The sequence below is a fragment of the Lepidothrix coronata genome, unplaced genomic scaffold (assembly GCF_001604755.1).
Source record: "Lepidothrix coronata isolate B3197 unplaced genomic scaffold, Lepidothrix_coronata-1.0 Scaffold30, whole genome shotgun sequence".
Taxonomy (NCBI): Eukaryota; Metazoa; Chordata; class Aves; order Passeriformes; family Pipridae; genus Lepidothrix; species Lepidothrix coronata.
In genome coordinates, this window is record NW_016690210.1 from 5,590,083 (window position 1) to 5,608,226 (window position 18,144).

The 18,144-nt window shown below is 42.4% G+C and overlaps 1 protein-coding gene across 1 annotated transcript in view; it reads right to left on the bottom strand.

Moving 5' to 3' along the window:
• Window positions 1-895: 895 nt before the first annotated feature.
• The window catches only part of TSPAN7 (tetraspanin 7), a 98,001-nt gene continuing 80,752 nt past the window's right edge, over window positions 896-18,144 (bottom strand). The window contains exons 3-8 of the mRNA XM_017810959.1: window positions 17,838-17,912; window positions 16,256-16,351; window positions 14,326-14,481; window positions 9,858-9,941; window positions 2,719-2,791; window positions 896-2,032 (exon numbers count right to left, since the gene is read on the bottom strand). Of these exons, the coding sequence (XP_017666448.1) occupies window positions 2,723-2,791; window positions 9,858-9,941; window positions 14,326-14,481; window positions 16,256-16,351; window positions 17,838-17,912 (480 nt within the window). The 3' untranslated portion in view covers window positions 896-2,032; window positions 2,719-2,722. The remainder of the gene's footprint in view (window positions 2,033-2,718; window positions 2,792-9,857; window positions 9,942-14,325; window positions 14,482-16,255; window positions 16,352-17,837; window positions 17,913-18,144) is intronic.

Genomic DNA, 18,144 nt, shown 5'->3' on the forward strand with positions numbered 1-18,144 from the left:
GTTCTTTCTGGCATGGAAAAACATCCTTCTGTGAACTTCCTGTGCCTACAGGAGAAGGGCATCACTCCAGCATCGTGTAGCCCCAGCAACCGAGAGAGTGGCTGCGACTGTTTTTGAGCCCTCAAAAGGGAGTATAAATGTGAGTGCTGTGACCTGTGCTGAGTGGCTTTGTCCCCATCACAGCACTGCTTAGCTGCCCAACATTAATGCAGGACCTGTATTGGCATTCTCCACCTTTAGAGGTGGCTCCCTCCCTCACAGTAGATGCTTTACTGAGGGCAGATTTAAATTTGTGGACCAGCTTCCTCTTCTATTTTCGAAGCTCTTTTTCTCCTTCCTGCTCTGGAAGTGCCCAATGAATAAAGCCAAAGATGATGATGCTGAGATTTTTAAGACATGCTGCCTCGGCACATGCCAACAGGTTTCTGCCTGTGTGGCTGGAAACCCTTTCATAGCTGTGGGTAGGAGTGCACTGACCACACCAGCAACCCTTGAAGGTTCATCAGGATTTGATGCTTCTCCCCGTTCTCACCAAAATCAGAGAGAAATGCTTAATGCCAACCAAAATCACTCACAGCACTAAGGATGGGATAATTAAACACTTCAGATCGTTAACAGTCACAAGAAGAAAAACTGCAAAGCAGAGGGTATTTGTCATGTGGTGAAAACAGCTGTGGAAGGTTTCTCTGGGAGCTTTGAAACAATTCCAGCTCTTTCTCTCTCTTCTTCCCCCCCCCCAGTAGTAACATTTTTCTATCACAAGCAAGTTAGTTGTTAAAAAATGCATCGAGTCATGTCACTCCAAGTTGTGCCCGGGTTTTTTTTCTGTTCACTTCCTCTCCCCCGCCAAAAAAGAGTTTTCTTATGACTAAAGAAAGAAAAGGAAGCAGCTAGAAATCTGTAATGGTTCCATTTATTAATACGTATATCACAAATACTCACAATATCAATGCATTCTTGTTGGCATGCTAGACAGAGGCATTATTAAAAAAGTCCTATTTTTTTAAAAAGGTTTTAAACTTTTGCTTTCCCCCAAAAATATTTCATATGCCTGTTTTTTTTTTGTGATTTTTTTTTTTTTGCTTGTGTGTGTGTGTTTTTTTATTTCGATTTGATTCAACAATGTATTTGGTGGCTGCAACCTCAATTGAAAAAGAAAGATAAAGAAAGAACAGGAAAAAAGTATGAAGGCCGCAGTACAGCACAGTTCAATTAGTTCCATAACTACGTAATAAAAATAAAGGAAGCAAAATTTCTGCCTTCACAGTAAGCAACAACACAGCTTAATAACAGTATTACACAGGATCAGGTTCCGAGGCAAAATGCACTAGACAAAGCCTACTGGGATACGCACTAGGCATACAACACTGAGTAAGAATCAAAGATGTAGAAGAACATCAGGAATAACAGTTCCCTTCAAGCACAACATTTTAACATCGTTTTCAAGTATCTTTATGTTATGTTACTGATTCCTTTTTTTGGGGGGGAAGGAGGGGAGCAGGCGCGGGGAAGAGGGGGAAAGGATGAAAACCTTAGTAAAAGCAATAAACAAAACCAAGAAATTAAGATAAAACCAAAAGAATATATATTTCATATACCGGTTTATATGAACGTGTGCAACACTTATTAACCATGGTGAAAGGCTAATTATGCCCTCCAGTCACTACATGCACAGCCCGATCAATGCTGTTAATGAATTACCTTTGTTAACTTACGATGCAACTACTGTGTGACCAAGAACATACAGACGGTGCCGTCCTACGCCGAGCCGAAGGGATGGGGGTCTAGGTCTGGGTCTGGAGGCCGAGGGGACCCGGCTGCTCTCGGTGGCACCGCGGTACTTCACAGAATGGTAACACTACGCATGGGACAGTTCGGGAGGAGGGGTGCGAGTGTGCGCGCGCACGTGCTTGCTCGTGGGGGTGTGCGTGCGTGCGAGAGACAGTGTGTGCTATAACATTCATGTCAGTCTTTCTCCAGTTCTGCAGCTCCTGGTCTTCAGGCAGGCTCTGGACTTCACGCTTCTGAAAGACTGGAGAGCGGGGAGGATGAAAACAAACAAACAAACAACAAGTGGGTTGCTTTTGTTGCTAACAAAAACCTTATTTCTCTCTACAACTACCTGAAAGGAGGTTGTAGCAAGGTGGGTATTGGTCTCTTCTCCCAGATAACCAGCTGTAGGACAAGAGGGCACAGCCTTTAGCTGCGCCAGGGGAGATTTAGGTTAAACATTAGGAAGAAATTCTTTAAAGAGAGAGTGATTGGGCATTGGAAAGGGCTGCCCAGGGAGGTGGTAGAGTCACTGTCCCTGGAGGTATTTAGGAAGAGACTGGATGTGGCACTTAGTGCCATGGTCTAATAGACAAGGTGGTGTTAGGTCAAAGGTTGGACTCGATGATCTCAGAGGTCTTTTCCAACTTAGTTGATTCTGTGATTCTGTGATTTTGTAATAGTACTCACAGCAGGCATTTTACCCTCTCTTTTCAAGAAAACTGAAAGGATGAAACATTCAACATTACATTTCCCCCTTTTTTTTTCCCACCAGACACAACACTGGGATGCAAATCCCAAGGCAAAGCAGCCCATTGAAAGACTTAATTCTCAATGAATATGCTGAGCATCTAAAACTTGCCCACACTTTTCAGCAGAAGCAGCACAGCCACAACAACATACCAAGGCTTATATAGTATTACTACTTGGAAAGCTGGGAAAGCTCACCTTGTTACACCATCTCATATTGGTTAGCAGTAATAAACCGGGACAGACAGCATGCCAGCAGCATCCCGATCAACTGTGCAGGACAAAAATAGAGGTAGAATAGAATTTAAGTTAGCTTATATCGATGCAGAGCAGAGGAGAGGCCATTGTAAACAAGTACTTCATGTTCCTGAGTCATTATGCACAATGTATTTATGCTGTATTTTAAGGGCCACTCTAATCAGAAAAACAGCATGAAAATCTCCCATCTTTCTTTGTCATATCTTCCTTTTGATTTTTATCAGAGAGTATTTATTTGACAGGCAGCAGGCCTTTTTGGTATTTTTCAATCCTGTTGTCATTGTCTGGACAAGCCAGACATGAATGGATAAACTGGAGGGGGTATCAGCATGCTCCACCTGGGTCCCTTGTCACCACCCCAGAGAGCTGATGGTCCCCTTAACTTTCCCAACAGTGTGCCAGGGAAAAGCTTCCTAATGCTCCAGAGCAGTTATGCTTTCTTTATAAGTGTTGCAGCACTGTAGAAATGAGCGCTATAAATATGGAAATAAATTTTAAAAACGTCTTTCACTATTCCCTTGGCTGTCACTCAGATTGTTGAAAACAGATCCCAGGTTTCCAGTAGTCAATAAGCACTCGGTCTTTTCAGCATTTTGCCTATTGCAGTTTCTTAGTGCTCCCTGCATATACCAACAATGTTAATATGCTGTAAATAATTCAACCTCGCTTTTCTCATTTGGATTGGTCAATTAATTAACTCCTGAGCATATCCAAACTGTTACAGATCATCCCTGGCTAAGGAGTGAGGTGAGAGCATTGTCTGCCGACGGACCAGCCTTCCCTGGACCTGGTTCCAAGCAGGGGCTGTCCCAACACCTCCAGCTGGCTTGCTCATGCCCACCTCTGCCCATCTCCTTCTGTCACAGCCAGAGCACATGGCAAGGGGGATCATAACCTTTTGGCAGCAGCAGAGCTCCCTCAGATCATGTCTAGATAATGACTAGCTGGCTGCTCATCCAAACTGGCTCCTGCTCTTTCACTCTTAGGATTGTGTGTCCTTTCCCCTAGACCAAGTAGTGCTCCCTGTTAACATGATCACCATCAAAATATACATCTTCTCTACCAGCCAACTGCTTGATTTGGGCTGGCATCAGCCTAGAACAAGACCAAGCCAGGGTAACTCAAATCCAAATAAACTGTTTTCTGCCTCTAAGATGTCACAGTCCTTGTCAGGCCATGTATCATTTGCCAGAAATTTGCTCTGTCTCCTGTTTCAGTGTCCACCAGAACTGTTCTGGGCATCTCAAAAGGGCACAGAGTCACCTTTAAAGGCAGGCTGAACCCTTCTGTTCCCCACATGCACCCCCTGATTTTGGCAGTAAAGCTGACAGTGCCTTGGTTATAACTAGACACGGGGCACAGGTAGCACCTCCAGACCAACATCCAATCAAAACCCAAGCTAGCAGAGTTCAAGGGCTGTATTTTTAGTTGCCAAAAGAGATGTGTGTGCTGAAAACCCTCCTCAGGTTTGAAAATCTCCCTAGATACCAAGAAGAAATTTTAGCCATCTTGGTGCCTTTTCTACTCAACTTCTCTAGACAGGTGTTGAGGGAGGAAATGGACTGGCAATGATGAGAATGCCAGCTTTGTCTGGCTGGGCTTTGAATTTCCATACTTAAATACTCCTGTCACTGGGAGGATGATTTAATCAATTTGTTGGTTTGGAAAGTGTTGGTGAAAACCAGCCACATTCTGCAGGTTTAGCTGGGGAGGCTTTGACAGTCCTGCTGCTGATTCATGTGATGTTTCTTTAGCTCAGTTCCATTTTGGAGAATGAGATTTCTGGTTTGGAAAATGGCATATATTTCTCTGTGCTTTGACAGGCCAAACAGAGTGAGAGCCTCTGGGTAGCCCTGTCCGACCTGCTTCACTATTGCTTTGCTGTGTTTGTGGTAACTTTCAGCCTTTTCTCATCTTCCTCATCTGGTCTCAGAAGTTACTTCTCTGCTTTACTGCATTTTTCATTAAGACGAACTTCACAGTGTGTTTCAACCAATTTATTTTCACTGAGCAAATTCTGGCCCAGACCCAAAACAGCTCTTCTCTCTTTCTACAATGGCCAACAACACATGTAAATTCGAGTTTATTTATTTGTTTTTGTTTTTTTTTTTAATGCCTGTGCCACAAGGTACCCCTTATTTCCCATGACAAGCACCCAGATTATGGCCACTGTTGTTCTCAATCTGCTGCTTGTATCATGTTTACGAGGGGAAAGATGGTGCAACCTGTGCAAATAGGAAGCCACAGGCTTTTCTTTCCCCCTTCAGCTGCAGCAGACCTCCCAGCTACCTTTAATTAGGGATTCTTCTGTTCTGCACAGTCTGTAACTCTAATAATCAGTGTGTTTAACCTTTTAGCATTTCAGGCGCATAACAATGTTTTCTTTTACTCAAATTGCAGGTTACTCATGAATATATCTTTCTGATCTTTGGCCCATTTATTAATTCTTGTCTTTGACCCTATGCTGGTTTAGGCGTTTAAGTGGTTATAACAACATAATATTTATCTTCTGTACTTCAAAAATAATGGCATGTGTATCGAGCCATTGCATACACATTTTATACAGCATTTCTAGGTATTACTAGGACATAGCAGAGCTATAATAAATACCTTGGAAGTACTTCGAACACATATAAAAACGTGTTTTCCAAGGTATGTAGACTGCCACGTTTAACCACAGGAGCACTGTCCCTCCTGTAGCCAAGAAGAGATGATACTGTATTATGCTGAATTTTCCTCATGGTGCTCTTTCATTACAGTCATAACTACAGTCCTCTGCATTTTAATCAGGTTAGAGGGTCCCAGACTGTGAACCACAAAAGAGCACTCTCCAGCCTGCCTTGCTCTCTGCATTTGTTCCATCATTTGCCTCTTCTGCTCTTCAGGCGGGAGGAGGCTCCTTATCCTATTGTGCAGCAGGTCCCTGCAGCTCCTTTGAAAGACTAGAAGGATCAGCATAAAAGGATGCCCACAAAGAAACTAGCTCCTAGGAGTTGAATTCATTTCCCTTCAGTCCCATTATCTCTCAAATGCCCAATCTCAACCTTTATACACTTACTAATTTATTTTATAGTCTTGATTTTTGAATGCTAAGATGCCAAACTTGGTTCTGCATTTGTGTTCTTTCTCCCTTTTCCTCTTTTTTATCTTTTTTTCTAAGACTATCTTGGTCTTCTGAGCTATTATATGTAAAACTGAGAGTTTGCCTTGGAATTTCTGGTCTTGCCGCAGGAAACTTGAAAATGCTGACAAATTCTTTGGTATTGAGCCCTGGGAGACCCACATCCCTCAGGTGTGTCTCCTGTACTACAGTCCTGTTGGCCACAGCTCATTTCAGTGCATCTCTTCATCTCTCCATGGTTCCTAGCAGTCATCTCAGGCACATCTTAGTTCTGACCACTGAAAACCATCCGCAGCAACTTCCTGGCAGTATTATCCCTACCATACACACAATAACTAGCTTTTTAATACAGTTATTCTAGAAGACTTAACATTGACTGGGAGCTGTCCTGCATGACATATTTATTACACCTTATTATATCGAAGAGAAAGAAACTGAATTGCAATTTGAATTTCCATTTTATTTCCAGTCTTGAGATCTTCACCATTTCTCATACCTTGAGAAGGCATCTATAAATAGAAACGTGTTGAACTAACTTGGAATTCATCAGCACATCAGGCAAGCTAAAACTGGGTGGTTTTTATCCATCAGAAATAATTTTTTAGCTCAATGATTTACCTTGCTATATTCTCAAAATGCAAATCTCCAAGCATCCAGTTTGTCTGGCTCTAATTTAGAAGACAGAGAATTTTCTATGTCACAGGTCACTTATTTGAGTCAACCTCCTGTGTTCTGGTATGCCTCTGGCACAGGTCCTATCTTCATACTGAACCCCAGTCTTATAATGGGTTTTCAAGCCACATATTGGATCCTGATATGGATCCCACTCTCTAAATCATGTGCAAATAGATGAAAGTGTCAGCCTCCTTATACTCAGGGAGGAGTTGTAGGAGGTAGGGTAGATGATGTCTGCACCAGAACTGCATCCACAGTCAGACAAAGTTATTCATATTAATGTTGACAGTAAAGAGGGCAGGTGGATGTTGCACTGCAGAGAGGGACCATGGTTGCATGGGAATGTATCCTTAAATGATGGGAACCATATATGCTCAACAACTCGTTGGGAGCATGTGGAGAGCACTTGACTTCCAGTCCTTCAGCACAAAGGGAATAATCTGGCCTTAATCTGCACTAAGGCTTCCCTGCTCAGGTAGTCTTTCCTGCAACCACAACCTATAAATCCCTGAAGACTGTGTCTCATGCATTCCTTAAGCCAATGCCCGCACTGTAGTTTTATCCAGGCAAAACTCTTCATCATCTATTCAGTTTGCATAATTTTATTCTCTGTTGGGCACAAAACAGCAATCATTTTTCTGCTCTGAAGAGCACCTGCTAAACTGAAATTATTCCAGCTGGAAGTCAGCATTGGCATCCGAGTCCAAAAACAATCAAATTTTATTTTATTATTATTATTTCAAACCTGAGGAGCAGAGCAGACAAGGTCAGCAACACAGCATGTTTTTAAAAACTCTGACTCTGATGGGGAGGTCTGTGCCAGGCCTGTAAGATGTGCAATGCCATTACATCAAATTTTCCCTGTTTCTGGGCATCAGCACATTCCCCATTCTAGTCAACACCTAACAAATCATTTGAAGGAAAGACCCTTGAGTGTGCTTTACTGCAGAAGAGCAACATGATTTAATTTGTCTTTTATTTAGAGCAAACCTATCCTCAGTAGGAACAGTGAAACCTCGCCTACAGCTGGAGCACTGCCTGGCACTACTGCCAGCCACAGTTAACCTGGAATCAGTTTGTAAACACTGTCCCTAATTGGGTCCAGCAAAACAGATTAGGCAGTAAATTATAACCAGCCGCCTTCTATTCTTCACAGCCCAAGAGAGCTGCATTTTTCTCCCCTGCATCCCCTCTCTTCTCATTTTTACACATTTGCTAACACCCCAAGGAGTTGGATATGTACTCACAGAGCCAGAGCACTGCCCCTACACTGGGGAGTGACGTCCCCACATGGCAGCAGGATGTACAGTGCCATCAGCAGCCTGAGAAGCCAACACTGTATCAAAACATGCCTTAGCTTTCACTCGGAGCCACAGCAGCAAAGTGCTTTGCACCCCGTGCTGCCTGCAACCTCCCATGATACACCAGTTATTGGTCCTGACTGAGACATCTGCCCCAGCAGCATATGAATTGTAAAATTCTGCTCATCCCATTTTTCTTTTGGATAGCTTTACATGAGGCACTTAAAAAGATGCTTTATAGCCTTCTGGCTGTCTAGAAATCAAACAGAAATATGAGCTCAGGGTCCTATAGCAATAATCAAGCCATAGTCAAGGTTGGAGAAGAGTATCAAGACTGTGACCATTCAAGAAGAATTAGAACAGTCTATTTAAAAAAAAAAAAAAAAAGAAGTCCCCTACTTCATGAACAAACAGCTCCAGACAGGAAGTTTCACCACTCCAGATCCTGAAAACCTGACACGCAGGCACATGCCCTGGGCAGCTGGTGTTGTGATGAACCAACATACACCCACATGAAATTGGCTGACAGGCCAAGTCATGGGGTTCTCACATCTAATACCTTGGCTACAAGGCATCAGGTTTCCAGATATGCCCAAGGCAGGGCAGTCAGGTAGTCTGAGCCCAAATAGTTTTGGGGCTCCCTCAGGTTGTGCATATGTAGACCGAGAGAATGTGGTGGCCCTTTTCCACATAGCTTGGGGACACTTATTCTGAAGAACCTGGAGGCCATTGTAACTGCTGAGCAAAACTTCAGAGGTTTAACTAAAACACCTTGCAGCCAAGGGCTGACCACGTGGGGCAGCTGGGGCAAGAGCCCCCTCATTAATTCACTTGCCCACCACTAGCAACAGCACTGGCAAATCATTTGTTTTTAGCGCAGCACAGTGTAAACCTACAGTGTGCAAACTGAATTCATGAGTTTTAAGAACACCTCAAATAATTTTTCCTAGCACTTCATTTTTCCCAGCCACTGGATAAGCATGAGTCACCCAACAGAGGTACATTAATATTTTCAGGGCTGCCTCAGGACCCAGAATTTTAACGTTGTGTGAATGGAGTAAATTAAAGTTGTATGATAGTTTTTTGAATGACACATGCAATGTGCTATCTACTACCCATGGAGAAAAAGTAGATTGCCTCTCAGGAAGAAGCAGTTAAGGTATCATACACATCACCGAGTTTCGTTGAACCACTCTGGAAACAGCTTTGCATTGTCTGTGTTTCACTCTCTCTAATTTTTGCATATTTCCAGTAGAGTCCTTGCCATCAAAAATGAACTGACTGGTATAAAAGAGCATTTTGTTGAAAGGTGCATGTATTTTCTTGTCCCTCGTTGATCAGAAGATGCTGACCAGACCTATACTTCCCCAAACTTCTGTCTACATAAAGGTAGTTTGAATATTAGAGAGCAGCAAACTCTGTCTTAGCTCTCCTCCTGTCCCTCTCAGGACACACTCCTTTGGGTGCAGGCAAGGAGTTGGTTTAATAGTCTGATTTTGGTAGATGTCAGTGTTCTTTGTTAAAGGGAAAATAAATAAACAAAATTGGTCACTAAAACCAAGTGCCCTCTCCAGGCTCCTGGTCCAGGATGGGGAGGCCTGAAGGTACACTCTTGTTTGAGTTCTAGACTCCTTTAAGAACAAATAAGAGTACTTAAAAGCCTATCCAAACATCAGATAAGCTATTTGTCTCCTTAGCTGTTTATGCTCCATTTAAGCCAATGTTTTATTGGGTTAACCTCTATTTGACCCGGTGGAGGGGACAAGTTTTTTCCTTGAGCTAGTCATTAGCTCAACTGTAACTGATATTCCCAAGGAGGAACTTCATTTAAGCTGAAAAAAAGAAAATCAATGAACTGATGACCTCAGAACTAATGAGCATGCTGAGTTCAGTCTCTTTCTATAATTCTTCCTTCCTGGAAGTCCAGGTAAAGAAAGAGAGAGAGGGGAAGAAAAGGGGTGAAGGGGAGTGTTCTCACTTACCTGTGAGAACGCAATCCCAAAAGCCACTCCAGCTATGATTCCCATATTTGTCTCCATAAAACTGGTCACCAAGTCATAACAGCCCTGGAAAACAAACATCATCATTCCTTGTATCAACCTTCTCTGCCGTGAATGCATACATACAAATTTCTCGTTTTAAATGGACTTGGGCTAGGCAATCTGCTGTGATTTCCAACACTCTCACCCTTTTATTTAATGGTAATTCTGAGTGAATGATGGGAAGTGGTGGCAAAAACAGTTTCTTTCAAAAACAAATGCATTTCAGTACTTTTAAAAGCTAAATGTGATGTTACACTCATTTTTATGGCTCTTATTAAGCAAGCCAATTTGCATTGTTTTAAAAAACAATATAGCTTTGACCTGAAACCAAACCAGTAACAATATACCAATGTTATAACACAATACAAATGTCAAAAATTAATAAATGATGCTGATTTTCTAATATTCTAGATGTTTAATAGAATTGCCCCCTGAGGCATTTTTCTTGCCTTTATCTGTCAAGGGACACCAGGCAAAGCACTGAGTATTATGTAACTCTAAACCATATACCGAAGTTATCAAAGGTTTTGTATGAATTTTCTTGGTTCTTTTGCCCTTGGACATAAAATTCCCTGTCCTGCTCCCCAAACCCAATTTTCTCTCTCTAGCTCAGACCCTGACTCCACCAGCTGATTTGCTTCCTCATGCCTCAATTCACATCCCAGACTGGGGCCAGAAGATTCATATACATGTCTGCCCTTCTCTTGGACAGACTTTTTTGAGATGTTCCGCCTCAGTACAATAATTTTTGCCAAGTTCCTTCCCTTGCCTAATTTACCCCTCAAAAAAACCCCATCTGAAATTAGCTGTCCCAGTTTGTGGTGCCTAAATGAATCTGCGACACAATACCTTGAAGAAAAAAAGAAAGATGACATCTATTTTTTCTTTCATTACTAACCCGTCTGTCCACACAATCCAAAATGATCACTCAGCCCCTTTTGCCACACTTCCTTAAATGATCAACATCACTCTGGCTTCAGGCCAGTTATTACTTTATCCACTCTATCAGAAGTTGGAAAACTCAGAAATGACAGTGAGCTCCCTTTCCCAGTTTGGACTCCTGTCCCATAAGAGAAAAGTGTCTCCACATTTCACATCCATCCACACCCTCCTCATTTCTGCAAACAGTGTAGGAACTCTTTACATGACCTCAGAGCAATAGGTGCTTGTAAAAAAATAACAGCGAGAAGGAAAAACAATGCCCCTCATTTGAGATAGGCCATTTATGAAATAAATTGTGTCATTTCTGTAACTTCTTTTATAATATGAAAAGATATTTAATCCTGAGAGTAATTAAGTGGTGAACCTAATAGTAACTGAGGACTAGCACATCTGTGATTCATTTCTGCAATGTTTAAGTGTACATATTAATACCTAACTACGTTTTACCTCAGTGTATGGTAAGTCCAATTCAAGCTTGCTTATTAAGTCATCAAGCAACTATAGTTGTGTGTGTCTTACATGTTATGCAACGAGATTAGATTTCTCAAGCAGTATTTTCATTCTGTCTGACATGGCTTAATGCTCTCCCACCTCTTCTGAAATCTATTCTTTTGAAGTGCCTTCAAGAGATGCAACATCTAACTGCAATGGTAATCCCACGTCACAATAATCTGTTTACTGAAGTACATTGTTTACATACAGCTTAATTGCTCGGCCCTGGCTGTGCTGAGTGAGAGTTCCAGCAGCACCCACGAGATGAATATACAGCACAGAAATATGTGAAGCGCTGTGTGCACACAGCTGGGGGCTGATCCAGAGTGACAGGAGGGACAGTTTACCAAGTATCTGATCTATCTTGACTCCATGCAGCTTTTCCTTTCTTAAGGTTTTAGAGAGAAGTAATAGTTCTTGAGATTTGCTGGTAAAGAACTGTGATGATTAAAAGTGCTATATCAACAGTAATTAACTAATCCTAAGGACAGCTCTTAAAAGTTAGGTATTAGTGCCCTCTGAGATGGAGAAATGGAGAGCCTAAACAATTTACCCAAGGTCACTAATCAAGTTAGGGTCAGAATTGGCAAATACAATCCAGGAATGTTGTCTTTTAGTCCTGCAATTATATAATTAGTTTAATCCTCTTTGATTAATTTATCATTGGTCCTCAGAAACTGCTAGCAATTTGATTAGCTCATAGAGAACTTGTCTTACTGATAGTTTTGCAAGATCCACCAAAAGATATATTCCAAATATACTTGTCCACAGGCATGGTGAGAAGAGTTTTCTACAACACAGGCAACATATATTTTCCTTTTTCTCCAACACACACAGGGTAAAGGGCTCGTTTCCAAGATGAGCTAGGTGCTTGGGTCAGAGGGAATGACAGTTGCTTTCTAGCTGAAGTGGAAGGATAGGGCCACACAGCATTTCCTCCTGCTTGCTTTTTGTTCCCATGCCCCTTTCAGAAACATCCCACCTTGTTCAAATGCTTGGGACAACTCCAAGATCTCACAACTGCTAAGCAGAAATCTGCAACCTTTGATTACAAACGGCTATCTCTGAGAATGAGATAAAACCAAACAAACTTCCAAACATCCAAACTTCCCCTAGGTAATTAAATCATGTCATCAATTCAACTACTTCCTGAGGAATCAGCAGTCCCTTTCTGTCAGATGACTTGTGCATTTTACATGAGAACACAGAGCAAACATGGCTAGAATGAGTTACTAGCCCTGGACTAGGACACATTCACCCCTCAGTCACTTTCTATAATTTAGCAGGTAACCTGTGCCATGAGGAACTGACAGGTGGACAAGGATTTACCTGTGCATGCAGAGCAAGCCTGGCACTCTGAGAAAACACTAGATCAGTGCTGGGAATGCAAATATTACCTACTCAGTGATGCACCCAGGAAAGGTTCAGAGTCCATGGCTGCCCCAAACTGAAAAGGTGGGACCTGCTGGTAGAATACCAGTCAGAATACCAGCAAGCTTTCCTGCTGGGAAGATGAGCAGAAGCAGGGGCTCAGGCTGGGCTGCCCAGGAGGCACTCTGGCTGCAGTGGATGCTGTTCTGCACATGTCCTAGATTCGCCCGTCCTGCCTCTCACCTTACTTCCACTTCTACAGAAACACAAAGTTGCTACAAGTTCACAAAGTGCAACTGAATGGAGTGACTCACTCTCTATACTCGTGCAGCCCATCAAGATTACTCTTGCTGATGGTGATTGTGAATATCTTAACCAAAGAACACCACTAACATTCCACATGTCTGCAACAAGTGGCTCTCATTAAACTATTGCAAAAAAGAAAGGCTTAGTGGAAAATAACCCTCTAGTATCCCTTTTTCAATACAAGCCAGAAAATGTTGTCTACTTGGCTGGTTTTCAAAGATGTTTCAGGCTGTGCTCAGCCACCACTCCAACCTTCTCAATCACAGGGGACTGAGGTGAAAAAAACAGAAAGAGAAAAGAGAGAGGCATTTCCACATTTCCTGTTATCTACTCAGGACTTCTATTTATTGTTTCTAAATTCAACTCCGAAAATAAAAATAGAAAAGAAAATATTCCTTAGGTCTGAATAAGCTATGCTGCAACTTATCGTGGTGATTTAGCCATCATATCATTCCTTTTACCAACAAACTGTTCCCTCTCTTGCAAATCTCAAGTGAGAAAGAAAGAGCTGATGACGCATTGGCACTTGAAGCAATGACTTCAGTTGTACTTCTACAGTGCAGCATCTGCTATAGATGCTGCATTATTTTCTTTTTATTCATCACTTTCTTAGTGTTTTCTGTATTATTCCTTTTCTTCCTGTTTTCCCAGCCTGCTTTCCCAATCCTATTCTGTTTTCCCGACCTTCTGCTTCAGGTAACCCCAGGGAAAGGGTCACTTTGGGCTGTGCTGTACTTTCAGCAGCACATGTTCAAAGATTTTAAGTCAATGTACCCACCAACCACAACACCTGTTGTTCATCACCCATGTTTTCTCTGGGATGACAGCTAGGCTCCAATACTGAAATTACTGTTTGAACATAAGCAAGAGTAAAGCCTGTCCTTCCCTCCACCTATGTTTTTGTCCTCCACAAAACCCCCAGCATTCAGCAGGAGTGAGCAGAGAAGAGAAGAGGTGCTGACTGACCCATCCATCAAGGACAATTGAGCACATGTGCCACTTGCGGTCCTGTGCCCAGCCAGCATTGCCTCTGTGCAGTGCCTTTACCTCAGCCTCTGCGTGAGGAAAGAGAACAAATACCCTCCTCAACAGAAATGCTGCACCTGGGCATTTGAGAAAGGCCAGATCAAAAAATATGAAAGCAGGCAAGAGGCAAAGGCCGTCGTTACTGTCACTCCAGCCCTATATGCACATTAGCAACCAACCATTTGAAATGAAATGCAATTGTAAACATCCATACTCTCCTCTCCACTGGATGGTGTCACAACAACTGCCTCTGGCACAACGTTACTGGTACCTTCTGGTTTACTTTAGTGGCAGCCACGGTCATGTTGCGCAGATCCTGAGTATTACAGTCACTGGAGTTCATGCAACAGCTCGTAGGGATGCCGTGCTTGAAGAAGTAAGGGCTGGTGCTCCAGTTGGTGTAGCTCTGAATGCCACAGCAGCTCAGCTAGGAGGAATAAGAGGTAGATTTAAGACACACAAACAAACAGAACAAAATCATCACTGCCCACTTAATCAGCTTATAATCAAAATAAAGACACGGTGTCTCCAGTTTTGAAAAGTAGATACCAACCCCTGCCCCATTAATTGTGAAAGTGTCAGGAGTGTCATTTACAGAACATGAGAGCAGACAACTAATTAAAAAAAAGGTATTTTTTGAGCAGAGCTATTATTTGTAACTTTCAACAAGGGTCCAGCCATAAAGCCATCTTCTTCAGTTGAATGTCTGTTGTTGGTTTTATTTTTTTTGTTTATTGGTTTCTTTTACTTATTTATTTCATTAAATATGATTCTGGAAATTCAAAACCTCAAAGCATTACATAGAATTACATGTAGCACATACAGGGCCAAGCTAGTGCAAACTGATAAGGTGAAGTCTCTCTAACTCACCAAAATAATTTTTAGGACAATTCACTGAGCCTTGAATAGAAAGAAACCATATGTTCATAGAGGGTATCTATGAAATCAGCTGAAAAACTCCAAGCTGGGAAGGATGTGCTTCTTTAGATGCTAAGCTAGAAGACAGATACCGAAAGATATGAAGTATGTGCTAAATTTTTTGCATGGAAAGGGCTTATAAATGCATTCCTGTAAAAACAGAGCTATGAATGAAATGAACATTTTGCTACAACAGAAACACTGAATAATTATTCAGAATTATTTAGTTTGTTGAACTCCAAGGACTCAGAAGTTCAAAATACAGGTTAACATTAGGCAAACAGACAATTTGACAGCAGAATATACTCAGTTTAGAGCAGTGCAGTGATCTGCTAAGGAGGAGAAACCAGGTTAGAGTTCAGTTTCAAACATGTTGAGGTGTCCAACATAACAGTTGTAATTTCTAAAGGTCTAAAAGTCATCAACACAATTACAGTGACATTTCAGACATTCAGCAAATTACAATCACAGGGAAAGCAAACTGTCTCACAGAATGCACTGGGAGCTGAAGGGATAGCTTCATGCTATAGTACAGTTTCCAGTGAGAATTTAAGTGTGAATTTTATCACTCTGTGTTGTAGTTGGTGGACTTGGTCCCTTGTGGGTGACAACTCCAACTAGTTTGGCCCTGCTGTGGCACTTGCCATCTGTGTCCTGATGGAAGGCAAGGCAACCCCCCATTGCCCTGCTACCACACCCCATGGGTCAGAAAGGCTCTTCCACCAAGCACCTACTCCATCCCTCCAGAACAGCTTTCACTGCCAACCTCAGCAGCACATTTGTCCACTCCCTTTTCCTCTGGGGAAAATACACTCAGTTTTTCTCTTTAACTCACTAAGTTTCCTTTGCCAGCTTCTCATTGTACTTGTGAAGAGAACTGCTGCATTTTATCAGTGATATAGAATGCTAGATTATAAAATCCTGTCTCATCCAACTCCAATTTACAACATGTCATAATGTTATTGGCAGATTCCCGTAAGAACAATGTGTGTTCTTCAGGGATAAAACTGGCCCTTAAACATAATTCAAGATCTGGGGCCAACAATGAGCAAGTGGGACAGGCCCTGCCTTTATCAGATGGCTTTTTCACTAAAACTTAGGCATATTGGACAAGCATATCAGCTGCAATACTTTTCCCCTAGGTCAGTTTTGTCAGCCTCTAATTTTGCTTGCACAGTACAACTTGCAGATCAAGCCATCCACACTTCATGTTCTGTGACCAAATCTGAATGCGTGCTTTGTCTCTTTATTTGCTAATTTTCAGTATCCAGTTTCAGACTTACACTTTCCTGTACGTTATCCACTGCATGGCTCCGCTCATCGTTCTTGTTGTAATTCTGGATTGCTTCGGTGTATGTCCTAAGGAAAGTATCCTTGATCTAGGAGGGCAAGGAAAAAAACAGCCCACATGAGCAACAGAAAGCATTACATCTGAAGCAGTTTTTGCAAGAAGCAAATGCATTTCCAAACCTAACAAGACACCCAAAACAGCCCTTCGCACTTGTTTTTAAGTGTGTTTTCAGAGCTGGCAGAGCTCCCTCTTAACTGTCAGGAGTCATTCATGCCATTTTTCTAGTGGGGTCTATCAGACTCAGAAAAAAAACTACCCCAGAAAACAGACATATTTGAAAAAAAAAAACAAACATAAAATTACTTAACCTCTGATGCTTTTTCCCCAAATACTTTGTTCCAGCACTAAGTCTGAAGCAGACTGCGTGCCTCCTCATGGATGCCTGGTGGGAGTCAAAGCTTATGGAAATGCCTTGGGGACAGAAGCCAGTGGCATCAAAGAAAGACATGAATCCCTTGACTGGGTGACAGCCCTCTCCCCAACACCAGAGGCATTTGGCTAAGGAACAAGAGGTCCCTCAGCTGGAGAAGGTCAGGCATATCACCAGGAATGGCACTTTGACTGCCTGGTAAAGGGGCTGGGAAGTAGTTGATTTGGGCAATCCACGTGGCTGTGGCCTTCACAAGAGACTGACTCTCCCAAAAGGGAGCAGCAGCCTGACACTGAGGCTGCTGCAGGTTAGGCCAGATGCAATGGCAATCCTCAGCACGTGGACAGGTATTTCAGAACTAAGTTAAAAACAACCCACCACTTGCAAGGGTAGACACCAGAAAAGCCTACAGCAATGGAAATCTGATGTCAAAAGGGGAGACTAGGAAACCAGTTAATACAAAGAGAAGAGAAAAGGGGTGTCTCTGGGGTTGTTCTGGTTCAGCATTGTGGCATGTAGGTCCATGAACCTTAAAGTCAGAGATAGACCTGATTACAGTGGATAAAGCAGAAGTGCTACTACAAATCTAGACCATCACGCTTCTTTAAAGCTTCTTCCTGTCCCAGTTTTCCACCCCCCTCTACTTCTAATCTCTCCTTATTCTCAGGATAGAAACAAAATCCCATCCCACTCCCTCTCTGTCCTCTGCCTCCCCCCCACAAAAAAGGAAAAGATTTACAAAACATGAAGTCTGGTCTAATGCAGAAGTGCCCTCTGCCTTACATAAACCAGCACTTGCCTGGCTGAAGAAGCCGTGTTTAAAAAAGGTATTTAATCTATTCTGCAGACCTCAGCATATGTAAAAGAGTAAAGATGATCTTACATGAGGGATACAGAAAACCTGATAGCTCCAGAGTAAATCATCAGGCAGCTGAGGGCAAGAGCTTTGGCTAAATCCCTTCATTTGGAATCACATCAGTTTTTAAGAGCTGTACACGTTATTGTTGCACATCAGCCACATCCCTGGAGATGTGTTTGGAGCCTCCAAGCTCAGTGACCTACACATTCTCCATGCTCCAGAGAACTCAGCAGCTCCTGCCCAGGGAGGCACTGCCACATGCAAACTCAGCACATTTCCACCTACCTCGTGGCGAAACACAAACCCTGAAATGCCAGCCACTAGCTCAGCCAGGAACACCAGGGACAAGAACATGGCATACTGAAAAGGTAGGAGGCAAGAGAAGTCAGAGCATGACAGGCTTTTGTCTCAGCACAGATACTATCATATAAAATTTAACTTTCCGCTCTAGGAACCCCTCAAACTTGTTAAGAAACCAAAGGACTTTTGGAGGAGATACACAGGTTGTTACCTGAATGTAATATGTGTGTTTATACGACTCACAACTGATACATATTGTTTAATTACTGGGTTTTCTGACATTTCTGTTCCC